General features: G+C 39.6%; 3 protein-coding genes and 1 pseudogene across 4 annotated transcripts; 2 read left to right on the top strand and 2 right to left on the bottom strand.

Annotated features, from left to right (window-relative positions):
• Positions 1–264: 264 nt before the first annotated feature.
• Positions 265–8,034, top strand: LOC106311049. The gene is made up of 8 exons (XM_013748281.1): positions 265–410; positions 695–830; positions 927–988; positions 1,106–4,169; positions 4,338–6,882; positions 6,961–7,415; positions 7,498–7,614; positions 7,695–8,034. The coding sequence occupies exons 2-8, from the start codon at positions 765–767 to the stop codon at positions 7,830–7,832; spliced, it is 6,447 nt and encodes a 2,148-aa protein (XP_013603735.1). The 5' UTR covers positions 265–410; positions 695–764; the 3' UTR covers positions 7,833–8,034.
• Positions 8,035–8,615: 581 nt separating this feature from the next.
• LOC106309625 (crossover junction endonuclease EME1B) lies at positions 8,616–11,937 on the bottom strand. 2 transcript variants are annotated; one of them, XM_013746694.1, is made up of 12 exons: positions 11,636–11,935; positions 11,396–11,560; positions 11,257–11,321; positions 10,957–11,124; positions 10,745–10,883; positions 10,547–10,656; positions 9,789–9,964; positions 9,665–9,719; positions 9,455–9,573; positions 9,120–9,209; positions 8,936–9,050; positions 8,616–8,850 (listed from the first exon to the last, which is right to left on the bottom strand). In XM_013746694.1, the coding sequence occupies exons 1-12, from the start codon at positions 11,889–11,891 to the stop codon at positions 8,680–8,682; spliced, it is 1,629 nt and encodes a 542-aa protein (XP_013602148.1). In that variant the 5' UTR covers positions 11,892–11,935; the 3' UTR covers positions 8,616–8,679. The 2 variants fall into 2 exon arrangements, 1 of the variants encoding a protein (XP_013602148.1); XR_001263605.1 differs by lacking the exon at positions 9,455–9,573 and having other exon boundaries at positions 9,120–9,430; positions 11,636–11,937.
• Positions 11,938–13,277: 1,340 nt separating this feature from the next.
• The window catches only part of LOC106311371, an 8,314-nt pseudogene continuing 4,188 nt past the window's right edge, over positions 13,278–17,403 (bottom strand).
• On the top strand, positions 16,568–17,217 carry LOC106309282 (uncharacterized protein At4g04775-like). Its single transcript, XM_013746327.1, has 3 exons — positions 16,568–16,576; positions 16,655–16,732; positions 16,804–17,217. Exons 1-3 carry the CDS (start codon positions 16,568–16,570, stop codon positions 17,104–17,106), a joined length of 390 nt encoding a protein of 129 aa, XP_013601781.1. The 3' UTR covers positions 17,107–17,217.

The following is a 17,403-nucleotide window of genomic DNA, read 5'->3' as shown; positions in this document are numbered from 1 at the left end:
CTCTGTCGGTGGATAGGCAAAGCCGGCTCCAATCCGATAACACACTCTCACCAGCCCACACACACAGCTCTCTCTCTCTCCTTTTTTTTTTTTTTTTTTTTTTATTTACATGATCAACCAACTAAGAACTGGAGAAGGCATGGCAAGACACGGGAATGCTCGCAGAAGCTGTGCTTCATGCCCATGTAAGATTTCAGTTTCACCAATCCTTTTTTTTTTTTTTTTTTTTCTCTCTCTCCTCCGTTTTATACTTATTTTTAAGTCAAATTTTCACAAGAAAGAGAATCCTCTCCCTCTCTCTCTCTCTCTAAATTGTTCGACTTCTTCGCTTCTCTTTTACGAAACAATCGAATGCACAACTGATTCTGCTCTCTCCTCCTCCTCCTCCTTCTCGCCATTTTCTCTCTGAGGTTAGTTCAATTCCTCCATCTATGGATCTATCTTCATGCGTTTAGTACATCGGATCTCTTCTGCGTAGACTGTGTATCAGAATCGTTGATCTCAGTGAGGGATCCGAGTTTTTGAATTAGATTCCATCGCGATCTGAGTCCTACATTCGAATCGATAAACTTTCCTGATTTAGATTAGCTCATCAAATCTGGAAAGTAAAACGATTCGGATCGATAGAAGAGTAATCTATTAGTTAGTATTTATTAATTGCATTTTTAGCTTCTGATCTGATCTCTTCTTCCAGGGGAGTTGATGCTCTGACGGTATATTCTCGATAGATCTGAGTAGAGAATCTTGGAGTTTAATAGTAAAGAATGGCAAGTGCACTTGGATGGAGATTCGCTTCTTCCAATGGAAATGGCCTTGCCCCAAACGACACGGTTATTAAGTTTATCGAATCCTAAACCAATGGAAAATTATCTTATAAGGTTATACTCTTTTTTAACTTATTCTCTGTTGCCTTTTCATGATTGCAGGATATGAAGATTCCAGATTCAGAGCCCCCAACTCCACATTCCAGCGCAAAGATGAGTTTGAGGTACCGCAATTATGTATTTGTCACTTCATAAAGGCAGGCCTTACCAATTTTTGTTGCACCCCAGTCAAATAGTATCATTGATGTAGAGATTTACACCTATTTCTTTATCACCTGCAGAGAGCGTACAACCAGCATGGAAGATCCAGACGGGACGTTAGCAAGTGTTGCCCAATGTATTGAGCAGTTGCGCCAAGGTTCATCATCTGCACAAGAAAGAGAGTACTGCCTGAAGCAGCTACTTGACCTTATAGAAATGCGTGAAAATGCATTCAGCGCTGTCGGATCACACTCTCAAGCTGTGCCGGTACTTGTCTCTCTTCTCCGATCAGGATCGCTTGGAGTGAAGATACAGGCTGCAACCGTCTTGGGTTCTCTCTGCAAGGAGAACGAACTTAGAGTTAAGGTGTTACTTGGGGGATGCATTCCTCCGTTGCTTGGTCTTCTCAAGTCCAGTTCAGTTGAAGGGCAGATCGCTGCAGCAAAGACAATCTATGCTGTTTCTGAAGGTGGGGTGAAAGACCATGTTGGATCGAAAATATTTTCCACTGAGGGAGTTGTACCGGTTCTGTGGGACCAGTTGCGCAGTGGGAATAAGAAGGGAGAGGTTGATGGTTTGTTAACTGGTGCACTTAAGAACCTCTCTAGCACCACAGAAGGATTTTGGCCTGAGACGATTCGAGCTGGGGGTGTGGATGTACTTGTGAAGCTGCTTACAAGCGGGCAGTCAAGTACAGTCTCTAATGTGTGCTTCCTTCTTGCTTGCATGATGATGGAGGATGCCTCTGTTTGCTCCAGTGTATTGACTACGGACATTACAAAACAGCTTCTCAAGTTGTTAGGATCAGGCAATGAAGCATCAGTGAGAGCAGAGGCTGCTGCTGCTCTCAAGTCGCTTTCTGCTCAATCTAAAGAAGCAAAGCGAGAAATCGCCAATTCTAATGGCATTCCTGTTTTAATAAATGCAACAATAGCTCCGTCGAAAGAATTCATGCAAGGTGAATATGCCCAAGCATTACAAGAAAATGCCATGTGTGCCCTTGCCAATATTTCCGGTGGTTTGTCTTATGTCATATCGAGCCTTGGCCAGAGTCTTGAATCTTGCTCCTCGCCTGCTCAGACTGCCGACACTCTTGGGGCTTTAGCTTCAGCCTTGATGATATATGATGGCAAAGCAGAAACGACCAGGGCATCAGATCCATTGGTCGTTGAGCAGACTCTGCTGAAACAGTTCAAGCCTCGTCTACCATTTCTTGTTCAAGAACGCACCATTGAAGCACTTGCAAGTTTGTATGGGAATTCAATACTCTCTGTTAAACTTTCCAACTCGGATGCAAAACGTTTGCTTGTTGGTCTAGTAACAATGGCAGCTAATGAGGTTCAAGATGAGCTTGTAAAGGCTCTTCTGATGATGTGTAACCATGAAGGTAGCCTGTGGCAAGCACTACAGGGACGTGAAGGGATACAATTGTTGATATCTCTTCTGGGTCTTTCATCCGAACAGCAGCAAGAATGCGCTGTTGCACTTCTATGCCTTTTGTCTAACGAAAATGATGAAAGCAAGTGGGCCATCACTGCCGCTGGAGGTATACCTCCACTTGTTCAGATTTTAGAGACAGGGTCTGCCAAAGCCAGGGAAGATTCTGCAACTATCCTTAGGAACTTGTGCAATCACAGCGAAGATATACGTGCTTGTGTCGAAAGTGCTGATGCTGTCCCTGCTCTGCTGTGGCTACTAAAGAATGGCAGTGCCAATGGTAAGGAAATTGCTGCCAAGACGTTAAATCATTTGATTCATAAATCAGATACTGCAACAATCAGTCAGCTTACCGCTTTGCTGACCAGCGAGCTACCTGAGTCTAAAATGTATGTTTTGGATGCATTAAAAAGCATGCTTTCTGTGGTCCCATTCAGTGACATGTTACGTGAAGGAAGTGCTTCAAATGATGCTATTGAGACGATGATCAAGTTGATGAGCTCTGCTAAAGAAGAAACTCAAGCAAATTCAGCCTCAGCTCTTGCAGCTATATTCCACAGCAGAAAGGATTTGCGTGAAAGCGCTCTAGCTCTCAAAACTCTCTTGTCGGCCATAAAACTTTTACATGGGGATTCTGAGAAGATCCTTGTTGAGTCTTCCCGATGTATGGCTGCAATTTTACTCTCGATTAAGGAGAATCGAGATGTGGCCATTTCCGCCAGAGAAGCATTGCCTACTCTGATTTCTCTTTCAAACTTATCCGTTCTAGAAGTCGCTGAGCAAGGAATGTGCGCGTTGGCTAATCTTATACTGGACAGTGAAGTGTCAGAGAAGGTCATTGTCGAAGAAATTATTTTGTCAGCGACTAGAATCTTACGTGAGGGAACAGTGTCTGGGAAGACTCTTGCAGCTGCTGCAATTGCTCGCCTGCTTAGTCGTCACCAAATTAATTCCGCGTTGACAGATTCTGTGAACCGTGCTGGAACAGTGCTTGCTTTAGTGTCTCTTCTAGAATCTGCCGACGGAAGATCTGATGCAATTTCTGAGGCCCTAGATGCGCTAGCTATATTCTCAAGGGCAAGAGTTATTGGAAATGTAAAGCCAGCCTGGGTTGTTTTGGCTGAATTCCCTAGCAGTATGGCCCCAATAGTCTCATCTATAGTGAGTGTCGCCAATCCCTCTTTACAGGATAAAGCTATTGAAGTGTTGTCAAGACTTTGCCGAGATCAACCGATAGTTTTGGGAAACATGGTCAACAATGCCAGAGATTGCGTGTCATCTATAGCTAAAAGGGTGATAAATTCCAGGGACCATAAAATAAAAATTGGTGGAGCTGCTATTATTATATGTGCTGCCAAAGTTGACGACCAGAGGATGATAGAGAATCTGAACGAGACACAATTGTGTGCCAAATTCGTTCAAGCACTTGTGCGGATTCTAGATTCACCTTCTGTGCAAGATCAGGAAAAGGATGAGAGAGATAATATCTTCATATGCATTCATCCTAAAGAAAAGGAGGAAGATGAAGAAGAAGAGGCCACAGAAAGTAGGGAGGGTTCCACGGGGGTAACACTTCTTTCTGGTGACAACTTAGCCATCTGGTTGCTCTCGGTTCTTTCTTGTCATGATGAAAAGAGCAGAGCAGTTATATTGGAGTCAGAAGGCATCGAGTTGATAACTGATAGAATAGGCAACCGTTTTCTCCAGGTATTCAACTCTCTTATAGATTGCATTCTTCGAGATCACAGTTTATTCGAAGCAAATTATAAAAAAGCCATATTATGAATCTGTGCTAGCATTTTACATTCTGACTCATTTTGGACGCTAGGTTGTCGTCTATATTGTTTTAACTGCTAATACTTTAATACATTGCAGGCTGATGATGGAGAAGACACCAACATTTGGGTATGTGCTTTACTGCTAGCCATACTTTTCCAGGACAGAGAAATCACTCGTGCAAATGCAACAATGAAAGCTGTTCCAGTGCTCTCAAATCTTGTGAAGTCAGAGGAATATGCCGACAGATATTTTGCAGCACAAGCGCTAGCTAGTCTTGTCTGTAATGGTAGTAGGGGAACTCTTTTATCTGTTGCAAACTCTGGTGCTGCGGCTGGGTTCATATCGTTGCTTGGTTGTTCTGATGATGACATAAAAGAACTTCTGCAGTTGTCACAGGAGTTCATGCTAGTGCGTTACCCAGACCAAGTCGCCCTTGAGAGGCTTTTTCGAGTTGAAGATATTAGAGTTGGGGCTACTTCACGAAAGGCGATTCCCTTACTGGTTGAACTTCTTAAACCAATTCCAGACCGCCCCGGTGCTCCTCTACTTGCACTTAATCTTCTAACTCTGCTTGCTGGAGACTGTCCACAAAACATGATTGTCATGGTAGAGTCAGGTGCTCTTGAGGGCCTCTCCAAATACCTTTCTCTTGGACCACAGGATGAGCAAGAGGAAGCTGCAACGGTTCTTTTAGGCATCTTATTTAGCAGTGCTGAAATTCGAAGGCACGAGTCAGCATTTGGCGCTGTCAGCCAACTTGTAGCAGTTCTGCGACTAGGGGGAAGAGGAGCAAGGTACAGTGCCGCCAAGGCATTGGATAGCCTCTTTACTGCTGACCATATAAGAAATGCAGAGTCTTCTAGACAAGCTGTTCAGCCATTGGTAGAAATTCTCAGTACTGGTTCAGAGAGAGAGCAACATGCTGCTATTGCTGCACTTGTTAGGCTGTTGAGTGATAATCCATCTCGGGCACTGGCAGTCGCAGATGTGGAGATGAATGCGGTGGATGTTCTCTGCAGGATCCTGTCTTCAAACTGTTCGATGGAACTGAAGGGGGATGCGGCAGAATTGTGCTATGTTCTGTTTGCAAACACAAGGATTAGGTCTACGGTTGCTGCAGCACGCTGTGTTGAGCCTCTCGTCTCTCTCCTTGTGAGTGAATTCAGCCCTGCACAACATTCGGTTGTGCGAGCGCTGGACAAGCTTGTCGATGATGAACAACTGGCTGAACTAGTTGCAGCTCATGGTGCTGTGGTTCCTCTTGTTGGCCTCCTCTATGGTAGAAACTATGTACTTCATGAGGCTATATCAAGAGCTCTAGTAAAGCTAGGTAAGGACAGGCCTGCATGTAAACTGGAAATGGTGAAAGCTGGAGTTATCGATTGCGTACTTGATATTCTCCATGAAGCCCCGGACTTTCTCTGCGCTGCATTTTCAGAACTACTTCGCATCCTTACAAATAACGCTACTATTGCCAAGGGCCAATCTGCTGCGAAAGTGGTTGAGCCTCTTTTCAATTTGCTGACGAGGCTGGAGTTTGGACCTGACGGGCAGCACAGTGCTCTGCAAGTTCTAGTTAATATCTTAGAGCATCCACAATGCCGAGCTGATTATACACTTAATCCGCACCAAGTGATTGAGCCGCTAATCCCACTGCTGGATTCTATATCCCCAGCAGTGCAGCAATTGGCAGCTGAGCTTCTGTCTCATTTGCTCTTGGAGGAGCATCTGCAGAAGGATCCATTAACACAACTTGCAATTGGTCCCTTAATCCATGTTCTTGGATCTGGTATACACCTATTGCAGCAGAGAGCTGTGAAAGCTCTGGTCAGCATTGCTCTAACATGGCCAAATGAAATAGCTAAAGAAGGTGGTGTGAGTGAGTTGTCCAAGGTTATACTGCAAGCCGATCCATCGCTTTCCAATGTTTTATGGGAGTCCGCAGCATCAATATTGGTAGTCATCTTGCAATTTAGCTCCGAGTTTTACCTGGAAGTTCCTGTTGCCGTTCTCGTAAGACTGCTACGCTCTGCATCTGAAAACACCGTGGTTGGAGCACTTAACACTCTGCTAGTGTTGGAAAGTGACGATGGAACAAGTGCTGAATCCATGGCTGAAAGCGGAGCCATAGAAGCTCTTCTTGATCTTCTAAGGTCCCATCAGTGTGAGGACACAGCAGCGAGACTGCTCGAGGTACTTCTCAACAACGTGAAGATCAGAGATTCAAAAGCCACCAAGACTGCGATATTACCCTTGTCCCAGTACCTCTTGGATCCACAGACTCAAGCTCAGCAGGCGCGATTATTGGCAACTCTGGCTCTAGGTGATCTTTTCCAAAACGAGGCACTCGCTAGAAGCACTGACGCAGCTTCTGCTTGCCGTGCTTTAGTCAATGTCCTTGAAGAACAACCCACAGAAGAAATGAAAGTAGTGGCTATATGTGCTCTGCAAAACCTTGTTATGTATAGCCGTTCCAACAAAAGAGCGGTTGCCGAGGCAGGTGGTGTGCAGGTCGTCTTAGATCTGATCAGCTCCAGTGACCCGGATACATCTGTTCAGGCTGCAATGTTCGTAAAACTACTCTTCTCAAACCACACCGTGCAAGAATACGCATCTAGCGAGACTGTCAGAGCAATTACTGGTGAGAAAAATCTCCGTTCCTTCTTTATCGTTTCGATCTGCTCGTTCCTTATACAGTATCTCTGATTTTGCTTTGCAGCTGCTATTGAGAAGGACTTATGGGCCACTGGAACCGTGAATGACGAGTATCTAAAAGCTTTAAACTCTTTGTTTAACAACTTCCCTCGCCTAAGGGCCACCGAGCCTGCAACACTAAGTATACCGCATCTAGTTACATCTCTTAAGACAGGTTCAGAGGCAACTCAAGAAGCTGCCTTGGATGCGTTGTTTCTTCTCAGACAAGCTTGGTCAGCTTGTCCTGCTGAAGTTTCCAGGGCCCAGTCAGTGGCTGCTGCAGACGCCATCCCTCTACTTCAGTACCTAATTCAATCAGGTCCACCGCGGTTCCAGGAGAAAGCTGAATTCCTCTTGCAATGCTTGCCAGGAACTCTAGTGGTCACAATCAAACGCGGTAATAACATGAAGCAATCCGTTGGTAACCCTAGCGTGTTCTGCAAGATAACACTTGGTAACACTCCTCCTAGACAAACCAAGGTAAGAAATGACTCCATCACCCTTTTCTTCAGCTTACTGTGACTAGTAGAAACAAGCTGACTGTATCGTTCTGTTTATTCAGGTGATATCGACCGGTCCAAATCCAGAGTGGGACGAGAGTTTCTCATGGTCATTTGAGAGCCCTCCCAAAGGTCAAAAACTTCACATTTCATGCAAGAACAAGAGCAAAATGGGAAAGGTAAAATATCCATCGAACTTAACTCATATTCAAGTGATTCAGTTTTGTGGTCTATATCTGAACTAGTGTCTCTTCTGCAGAGTTCATTCGGGAAAGTAACGATCCAAATCGACCGGGTGGTAATGCTGGGAGCAGTCGCAGGTGAATACAGTTTGTTACCAGAAAGCAAAAGTGGCCCCAGAAACCTTGAAATCGAATTTCAGTGGTCCAACAAGTAAAAGCACCACTTCATTTATATTATTATTTTTTTTGTTGAGGCGAGAATTCTTCAATCAAAACTTGTTTTTGGGCAATTTTTTTCTGTTATCGTTTTGATTATTGTAATGGTACATGTATATAGTTTTGTATTGTAATGTAATGGTTTGGTGATATATTACTGTTTCTTTGATCTTCTTAATTGTTTGTTAGTGATTCAATTCATTTTGTAACTGTTTGTCCTCCTCATTTTCATTTGCTAATGATTTGTAGCTTAGACAATCTCCAATGGGTTTACTCATATTTTTATTTTAAAATAAAATAATTTTATAATATAGTTTGAGTTTGTTTCAATGATATTCTATTTTAAAATAAAAAATAGAGTGATAGAACGAAAAAAACAAGTTATAGACTAAATCTATTTTTCATCTTCCGGTGAATGCCATTTTGTTGAGTATATATAGTTTTTCTATATAACTACATATTTGTATTCATACTAATTAAATTTAACAAACCAAAAGTACACTTAATTTTCTAGCAATATCTTTTTTTTAAAATCATTTATTTTGTTCATTCACCATACAAAAACATGTATAATACTATAATTGCGTTCAATTCATATATTTATAATAGATCTTTCATAGCTGCAAACCAAATCTAAAAGGATAACCAAAATCTAATAAGTTAAATAACCCAATTAGAGATAGATTGCTTTTTTCTAAAAAGAAAAACTTAAAAACTATTTTGATTGAAATTTTATCATTTTTTTTTGAACAAACTTTCATATATGAATCGAAACTAAAAAGGAATCAAACATATAATTTATATTAGAAATGGGGTTTTTGATCAAAACCTTGACTGCTTACGACCCTAATGTGTGAAAAAAGCAGCACCGTTTTCAACATCATCAGTCTTAATGGTTCCACTTGGAGACATAAGAACTCTATATATCCGCTTTGAACAAACCTCACCTAACCTTATATCTCCTCCTACTAAACCTTCTACTTTCAAGTCTTTAAGTAGAAACTCCTTCTCATGAATCTGTGTTTCCCATTATACTTGCTTCAGAAAACCATTAAAATGATGAAAACTGAATTAAATAAAAAAATAGGCATGTTGTACTCACCGATATGTTAGGGTCCATATAAACCTTAAGAAGAGACTTCATAGATGGATATTTCTTCCACACTGCTACCGCATATCTTGGCTGCACCTTCGGTATTGCCACTAACGCTTTTAACCTATACACAAACCTTATTAAAAAAAAAAGATTCCGAGAAACTTAAAACGTTTAATTGACTTGAGCTTACCATGGACTCTTTTTAATCAAGTGTTTGTCAACTGAATCCTTGGAGACTAATGCACCATTAGCGTTTACTGATAACATAGTTAGTTTCTTCCTGTGCATCAAACAAATGATTTCACTTCAAAACCATGGAGATAAGATACACAATTGGGCACATATAAGATAGTTTTGTAGATTTAACATAAACTTTTGATGCGAGATCTCGATGTCATTAACTCGTTTAATCATAAGAAATGTTTGGCTCAGTGGGATTCTCCAACTCAACTCAATGATTTCCGGGAAGAAATTGGAACTACTTTCCAACATACTTTGTACCTGAAATAGTGTAAATTTTAATACCTGAACTGACAAGAAGCCAGACTAGTAGTTAAACCAACTACATGTTCAGCGACCTCAGCCTCGTCTACACAGTCTCTGGAATGTACTCTTACATAGTGAGTAGTTAATTTTGCAAGTACCTGTAAACACACGTCAAATACCACGGAAGTATGTTTCAGGAAGCAATAAAGAAGCTATCCTCTACATGCTCATCAGGTACTACTATATTACCTCATCGATGGGAGGCCGTATCCAACTTCCCGGGTTCTTGTACTCTTCCTTTTCCCTAGAAGATTAGTTTTATTCAGCTTCTTCATAATGATAAATGTAACACCAATTTACCTTCTAAACACACCTTTTCTTTACATAAGACATTAACTTATTGGTGAGACAGCACACCGTATAAGATGGGTATCGGTCCTGAACTCTTGTGATGTTTTCTAGAAATTTTTCATTAGCAACAAGGTTACAAAATTCTTCAGCCTCATACATTAGTACGACATAACTGATCGTTGGCCCTTCTGGGAAAGCCTGCAGTAGAGAAAAAAAGATGCAAATTAACAGTCATATAAGACATTTAGTACAGATGATTCATATAGTTTAGTCACGTACTGATCTTATAAGCCCCTTCAACCCATAGATAAAAGGATCTCTTGCTTTGGTTCTATTTATATTTCCTAAAATGTTACTCAATTTAGTGTCAGGTGTTATGAAGGATCGTTATCTTTCTAATAAAAAGTCATCTATTTCTTAATGATGGGTGTTTAAAAGAAAGCATACTTTTGGCGGAAATAAAAGCAAAACAATTTTGATAAATAAACAATGCCCATATGCAAGGAAGACAATTCAGAGATGAAAAACATAGCTTTAACTACCACCACTAAACGTATGATGAAAAGAAATTAGCAACACAGAAGAGTATGATCCATAAATCATAGAAAGGCTTTGAAACACAATATGATTCTACTGCCAAACTAGGGAGAAGATTCTACTTGCAAGTTATGGACTCTAAGAACTACTTTCAACATGTCAGTTATGAGACTCATGATGAAAGCAAGTTAATAAACATTTAAACAAATTCGAAAATCAAATCGACTGAGATTTCATTCGAACCAGAGCAATATCCTCTGGAATTGTCATCGTCCAGACAATGGATCTCTCGATAGGATTAGGTGCTACACGGAATGTAATGCCTTTCTCAGAGAACCTTGAAAGTAGAAGTCCTGTGTTAACATTATACCAGAAGCACTCAGTGTCTATTATTTGTCACAGACTACCATTCATAATACAAAAAATAGAGAATTTTCTTACCTCCAATGGATCCTTCAACTAGTTTGGTATCAATCTCAGCAACGATAGATTTCAGAGCTAACTTTCCCTTTTCCCATTTCTGTTTTTCCTTGTCTAACTTTTTACGCTCAGCTTCAATCGCTTTCTGTAACTTCTCTTCCTGGATGAACAAACCCAGTCAACTATTCATCAGAAAATAAATATAGAAAAGCCATGTAAAGAACAAAACTTACCTCTTTTCTTAACTTCTTTTCCTCCATTACACGGATTTTTTCTTCTCTCGACAGCTGCTTTTTGGGAAATTCTCCACCCGTAAGAGTTCTACTCTTACAACTTCTGATCTGCTTTTTTCGGCCCATATTCTCGATGCTTATATTTTCTTTCTCTTGCTCAGAATCAACCTGATAACAGCAAAAATCAAGCAACTTCAATAAGAGCAACAAATGAAAGAGCACCCCCTGAACAATGAAGACACCAACTAATCACGTTGTAGGAATCAAGAATCGCCAAAAAAAAAAAAAACAGTTTCGCACCTCGATAGTATCATTGGTCAGTGAAGAGCGAACACTGACTTCATGCATCCAATTAGTATTATCACCTGAAAGAAAAACAGCAACCACCATTTATAAAACTGACAAAGACAAATGAACTTTGGCTTTTGGCTAAGCATACCAAAACTTGGCTGAGCTATTCCAGTACTCGCCTCAGCAACACTTGATCTAGAATCCAACCCACAACGCGGCTCCTCAATATCAGCAAGCACGGGTCCGTGCTTCTTCGAGGTTTCAGGTCCAGGACTATCCTCAAACTCTGAATCCAGAGATATCACTCGTTTCCCTAGTAAGAAGATTCAAGTATCAATTCTACATAACAAAGGTCCAGGACTATCCTCAAAACGTACTAATGACTAACCAGAGAATTTATCTTCTCGGTTTGAAGCTAAGGCTCCGGAGGCAAAGGAACACTTGACGAGAGAGAAATCATCGGAGAGAGGTGTATCAGGGACGAACAAAGGAGTGGAAGAAGATTCCGGCTGTTGCTTAAACGGCGTCGGATCGGAATCGGATATCAGAATCGCAGAGATCGGATCTTTTCGAGCCCGTTTCGAGAGTGATGGGAGTGGAGTGGCCGGATCTTCCCCGTCGGAGATAAGGATATGGTCCTCCATGAAAATTTGCAGGAGAGCGCGAGATTAACGAGGAAGATGATGACGAGGGTTCGAATTCGAAATCGCTGATAACGAATTGGAAACTTGAAGAAGTGTTTGGCTACGCAGTAATCTGTATTCGTTAAATGTTTGAAACGTGTTTGGCTACACGGTTATCAATGTATCTTTGTTTTCGATGTGGGGTTTGTGAGCCGGCCCATGTTGAGTTAACAAAACTCGCTCAAATTGGATGAACTATTGTGGGCTGTTTTTCAAGTTCGTTGGCTCACAAATATGCACAATTTTTTATAGTTCTCGTTTGTATCCACATGCAGGATGGACGAAAATATCTGAATCCGAAAAAGCGAACCGAACCGAGTCCGATTTGAAAAATAATACAAAATCCGAACTAAAATTTATAAAATATTTGAACGGATTTAAATTTTTGGTATTTAGAAAACCGAAACTGGACTCGACCCTAACCAAAATCTTTTAGGTATCCGAATATATTCGAATCAGATTTATATTTTTAAATATATTAACTGTTTTTAAAATTTATCATAAAAAAAATATCCAGAATATATAAGATATTTTGAAGCTGTCCAAAATACTTGAGATATTTTAAAGTTGTCCAAGTATTTAATCAAAAGTAATTTATGTGTTAAGTTTTAGGTATTTTGGCATACATTATATAAATTTATATGCAATATATTATTTTATTTTACGATTTTGAGAAATTTAAGGTTATATGAGTTTAAACTTTTTAAAAATAATTTAAACGGGTTATCTGAATTCGAACCGAACCCAAAATATCTGAACCGAATCCGAACCGAAATTTATAAATAAAACTTAATCTTTTAACATAATTTTTTTATAAAACACTAAATATGTTTGTTTAATAGATTTTATCATTTGTAATTTGAATGCATGCCCTAAATGATTATCTTTCTTTCTTTTTTTGTCAGCGCCCTAAATGATTATCTGTTGGAGGTTATAAATGATTATATTGACAACTTATTTTGATTAAAAATAAATGATTACAGATTTTGAGTATAAAATTATTTACTCATAAAAAAATAAATGATTATATGTACTAAGATTCTTTCCTTCACTAAATATGTTTGTTTAATAGGTTGTGTGTGTTTTATAATAATGATTATAAAATGATACGATCTATTTTAAACAGACAGTTGATAATTATGTATATGCTATTACACTTGTTGTTTGAATCACATATTTTTAGTCATAAGTTTTATAAAATAATTTTTATGTTTATATATATATTTGGATATACGCTTCCAACACATATCCACTTTCTATTTTTTTTTTAAATTGATTATATACTTTCACACGATTCCACTTCCGCGTACCTGTTTCTGTTTCATTATCTCCTTTTTATTAAAAGCATACATAAATAATCTTTCATGACATTCTTTTCTCAAAGTATTTAAACCCGCTTAAAGTCTAGGTTTTAGCTAAAACTCAAACAAAGTCCATACTGAAAATTAAAGAAAACCGCAATTGCATCAAACATCACCAAACCAAAACAAATTACAAGGAAATTTACTTTATTTCAGTTTATTTAAAACCAGAAGAACCAAATCAAAAGTATGAAAACAATTAAACAAACCTTGTTGACCACTTCTTTAAATATGTAAAAACCATCTGGCTCAAACTTGAAGGTGAACACTATATATATTAATTCAACGAGGAGATAACTCAGTGACTGATGCATCGTCAAGAGACCCTGGAAAAGAGTTGCTTGTCCTTGATTGATCTGAATTAAGCGGGTCATTTTGGGGCCTACTCTGAACGAAAAACCCTGGTTGTCGAGGCACTGGTAAAGTCACTGTATTACTAGTGAGCATCATTAAAATGGTTCGCATGGTCGGACGCTCTATATGATCTTCTTGAACACATAAAAGACCGATATGGATACATCGAACCACTTCACTCTTTTGGCAATTATCTAAAATAACAGGATCCACAATGTCTAATGTTGTTCCGTTACTCCAAAACCTCCAAACCTAGAATATCAATCAATCAGTTCTTGTGACAGTTGCTTATTGCAAGAGAGGTAAATATATAACTTGATTGCCATTAAACTTACATATGTGACCAAGTCATGTGCGCCGTCTTTCTCGTAGAATTTGCTGTTCTTCTTTCCACTTATAATTTCAAGAACTAACACTCCAAAGCTATAGACATCTGATTTCATTGAGAAATGGCCATGCATGGCATATTCAGGAGACATGTAACCGCTACAATCCACAACAAAACCTTGTTATATTGGCAAAATCATGTTTGAGAAACTTCACTTACGAGAAGTTAGGACTTACTAGGTACCAACTATTCTGCTTGTGTTCCCTTGGGTTTGATCAATTCCAAAGATTTTCGCCATTCCAAAATCAGCAACTTTTGGATTCATATCCGCATCTAGGAGTACGTTACTCGCCTTAAGGTCACGGTGTATGATTGTGATTCGTGAATCTTGATGAAGATATAGAATCCCCCGAGCAATCCCTTCAATGATTGTGTATCTTCGGGACCAGTCCAGCTGGCCTTGCTTTGCAGTGTCTGTGTACACACATCCATGAATTTTAGATAGTTCTAAAGATCTGCAACGCAAATCATTGAAACAAAGCTGGTAATAAATTCAACTGACCAAAGAGGAAGTAATCAAGGCTTTTGTTGGGCACATACTCGTAGACCAATATCCTTTCTTTTCGGTTTAGAGAAAATCCTAGAAGCCTAACCAAGTTTCTATGCTGAAGCTTTGCAACAACAACAACCTCGTTCATGAACTCTATGTCACCTTGTCCTGACGATTTTGACAGTTTCTTCGCTGCAACTTCAGTCCCATTCCAAAATGTACCCTATACGTTTCTCATCAGCATCATCTTGTTATCCAAAATTTATATAGAAAATAGACACAACCTCTGGCGCAGTTAAAAAAAAAACAAAAGTAATTATATATAGTACCTTGTAAACTTCACCAAATCCACCTTGACCAATCTTATTATTTTCTGAAAAATTATCTGTTGCAGCTTGGATTGTTCTATAATCAAGTTGCAACGACTCTATGGTTGTTATCCCATCTCCTGTTACACAATGAAAGTCATTATATTAATCATAAAAAAAAAAAAGAACGAACAAATTAATCTAACCCAATGTTAGCACATTCGAATCATTACCATCAAAGTCTGGTGCAGTATCAGAAGTCTTCTTTGCTCTCTTTGCAAGGAAGCAATAACAAGCTCCGAGAATTAGAACAACCACTATTATAGGCACAACGACGGATACGACTAACACATTTGAATTCCCGCCTTTCCCTGTGTATTAAATAATGTATCATTTGCTAAAATAAGGATAAAAAAGAATATTGCTAATCTTGAGGAAGAAAATAAACAAAGGAAGGGAGTTTACCAAATCGTGGAGGAGATGTTCTAATGGCGGTTTCGTTGTAGAATTTGTTAAGCTCGTACCTTGTATTACAACTAGGCCAGAGAAGTCTTCCTCCGTATCTGTTAAGAGGCATTCCCTTGATGGTGGATCGCAAACAGGTCAAGCAGTCTCGTGTAGTAAGATCAGGAGTGCACTGAGCCAAGACGTACAAAGTCTGGACTGTGGTAAAATTAGCCTGTGTCGTGTTGAACTTTCTAGGACTGTTCGCTGCCTCGAACGCTGCTCGGTTCAACATGGACGACACCTGTTCTTGGAAACGGACTTCTTGGTTCAACGAAATATTATTAACGTTCATCCTGATATGTCTTCCTTCGAGTGTAAGGACAGAGAAAATATTCTTGTGAGAGTATCTAAGGATACACTCCTCGTAGTAGATAACGGCTTCATTCCCATTCGGACACCGTGCTAAGATTTGGTTGACGGCATACGTTACGCAGTTAAGACAAACTTCTGGCGTCATGTCTCCCCGGCAAAGGAAAAGTCCGTAGACCTTGTTGGGGGCTTGTCCTGCCGTTGCGTTTTGGAATTCGGTGGAGTATGCAGCGTTTCGGAGAGAGGACAAGACGGCTTCGCGATTATTGGTGAAGTAAATGCTGTTTCTAGTCGTATTCGGGCAAAACAGGTCTAGGTAAAAAGGGTTTTCAGCAGAAGCTCCATAACTAGTGAGGAAGGAGAAAAGGAAGAGGAAGATGCAAGAGGAGCAAGAAGACATTGTTCAACTTACTTTTGTTTCACAGCATGAAGAGCTCACATTTATAAACTATAGGGGAAAACGGCCAATTCATACATCAACAGCGGGACGCGGTCCCGATCAATACATGAACTCCGGACCTGTGCAAAAACATACATCAACAACATTTTTATTTAAAATTCATACATAAACTAACACTCTTCTGTCAATACATACATAAACCGAGTTTCCGTTATCTTTATTCTAACGGTGTATTATGTGGATTTAACGTTGGTTACGTGGATTAAATGAGTTTATTACGTGGATTATCAGAACGAAAAAATAGAAAACGACGTCGTTGTGGGCTTTTGAAAACGCGTCGTTTTGTTTTTTCTGAAACATAAGTCACTTTCTCACTTTCTTCGTTTGCTGTCGACAACTCAAGAAAAGAATCAGAGTTTGGGAGAGAAGAGAGTAAAACGTGATTGAGAGAGAAGAAGAGAGTAAAACGGGATTGAGAGAGAACCAATAATGTCTACCACATCGAACCCTAATTCCTCGTATGATACAGGTAAACATTATCGTTTTTTGTTATCAATCAAGGTTTAGGTCTATATGTAGGATGTTTAATTGAGTTATCATTGAGCAGCTATGTAGGATTTTTACATCCAAAACGACCAAGAACCCAGGGAGACTTTTCCATGGTTGTCCTAATGGTAGTGAAGAGGTAAACAATCTAACTTTGTTTGTTTTTGTGTATGTTCTAAGCTTAGTCGGATTGATTCTATTCTTGTGTAGGATAAGAATCATTTGTTCAAATGGACGGATGAGTCTGCTGTGGAGGAAATTGATGATATGAAGAGCTTGTATGATGACAAAATCGGCCGTTTGGAGCTTCAGTCTCAGAGATGTGAAGATGTAGTGAGAAGCTATGAAAAAAAGATTGAAGATTTGGGTGATGCTTTGGCTGGGTTTGAAAAAGAGATGAAGGAGATGAAAGAGTTGGTTCACGGGTATGAGAAAGATGTGAAGAGCTTGAAGAAGATGGTAGTTTGTGGAGTTGGAATGATGATTGTGTACTACTATTTTGCTATGTACTAATGTGCAAGATTGCAATGAATTGTTTCAGTTTCAGTTACAATATGTTTGTCGGATTGGTTGTTTTTCAAGGGGTTAACAGCTTCTGTTATAAGATAAGAACTATTTTAAACAGAACACTACAAGAAAACATCGGTATTCTGACGGACATTCTGACGGAAAATGAAATCCTCGGAATTTCCCGAGGAATTTCCGAGGAAATTCTGAGGAAACCCAAAATTTGGGTTTCCTCGGAAAAAACCGACGGAATTCCGAGGAAACATCAATCCGTCGGAATATTCCGAGGAAATTCCGAGGAAA

This window comes from Brassica oleracea, chromosome C8 (assembly GCF_000695525.1).
Source record: "Brassica oleracea var. oleracea cultivar TO1000 chromosome C8, BOL, whole genome shotgun sequence".
Taxonomy (NCBI): Eukaryota; Viridiplantae; Streptophyta; class Magnoliopsida; order Brassicales; family Brassicaceae; genus Brassica; species Brassica oleracea.
This window is presented reverse-complemented; position numbering and strand designations above follow the sequence as displayed.

Bases quoted from the DNA above. Each gene is read 5' to 3' on its own strand.
- LOC106311049 (XM_013748281.1), top strand. From the start codon at position 765: ATGGCAAGTGCACTTGGATGGAGATTCGCTTCTTCCAATGGAAATGGC. The intron at 4,170-4,337 runs GTATTCAACTCT...AATACATTGCAG, and splicing joins TAGGCAACCGTTTTCTCCAG to GCTGATGATGGAGAAGACAC. The intron at 7,615-7,694 runs GTAAAATATCCA...TCTCTTCTGCAG, and splicing joins ACAAGAGCAAAATGGGAAAG to AGTTCATTCGGGAAAGTAAC.
- LOC106309625 (XM_013746694.1), bottom strand. From the start codon at position 11,891: ATGGAGGACCATATCCTTATCTCCGACGGGGAAGATCCGGCCACTCCA. The intron at 11,322-11,395 runs GTATGCTTAGCC...TTTTTCTTTCAG, and splicing joins AATAGCTCAGCCAAGTTTTG to GTGATAATACTAATTGGATG. The intron at 9,210-9,454 runs GTATTAAAATTT...TTTGATGCACAG, and splicing joins CTGGCTTCTTGTCAGTTCAG to GAAGAAACTAACTATGTTAT.
- LOC106309282 (XM_013746327.1), top strand. The intron at 16,733-16,803 runs GTAAACAATCTA...ATTCTTGTGTAG, and splicing joins GTCCTAATGGTAGTGAAGAG to GATAAGAATCATTTGTTCAA.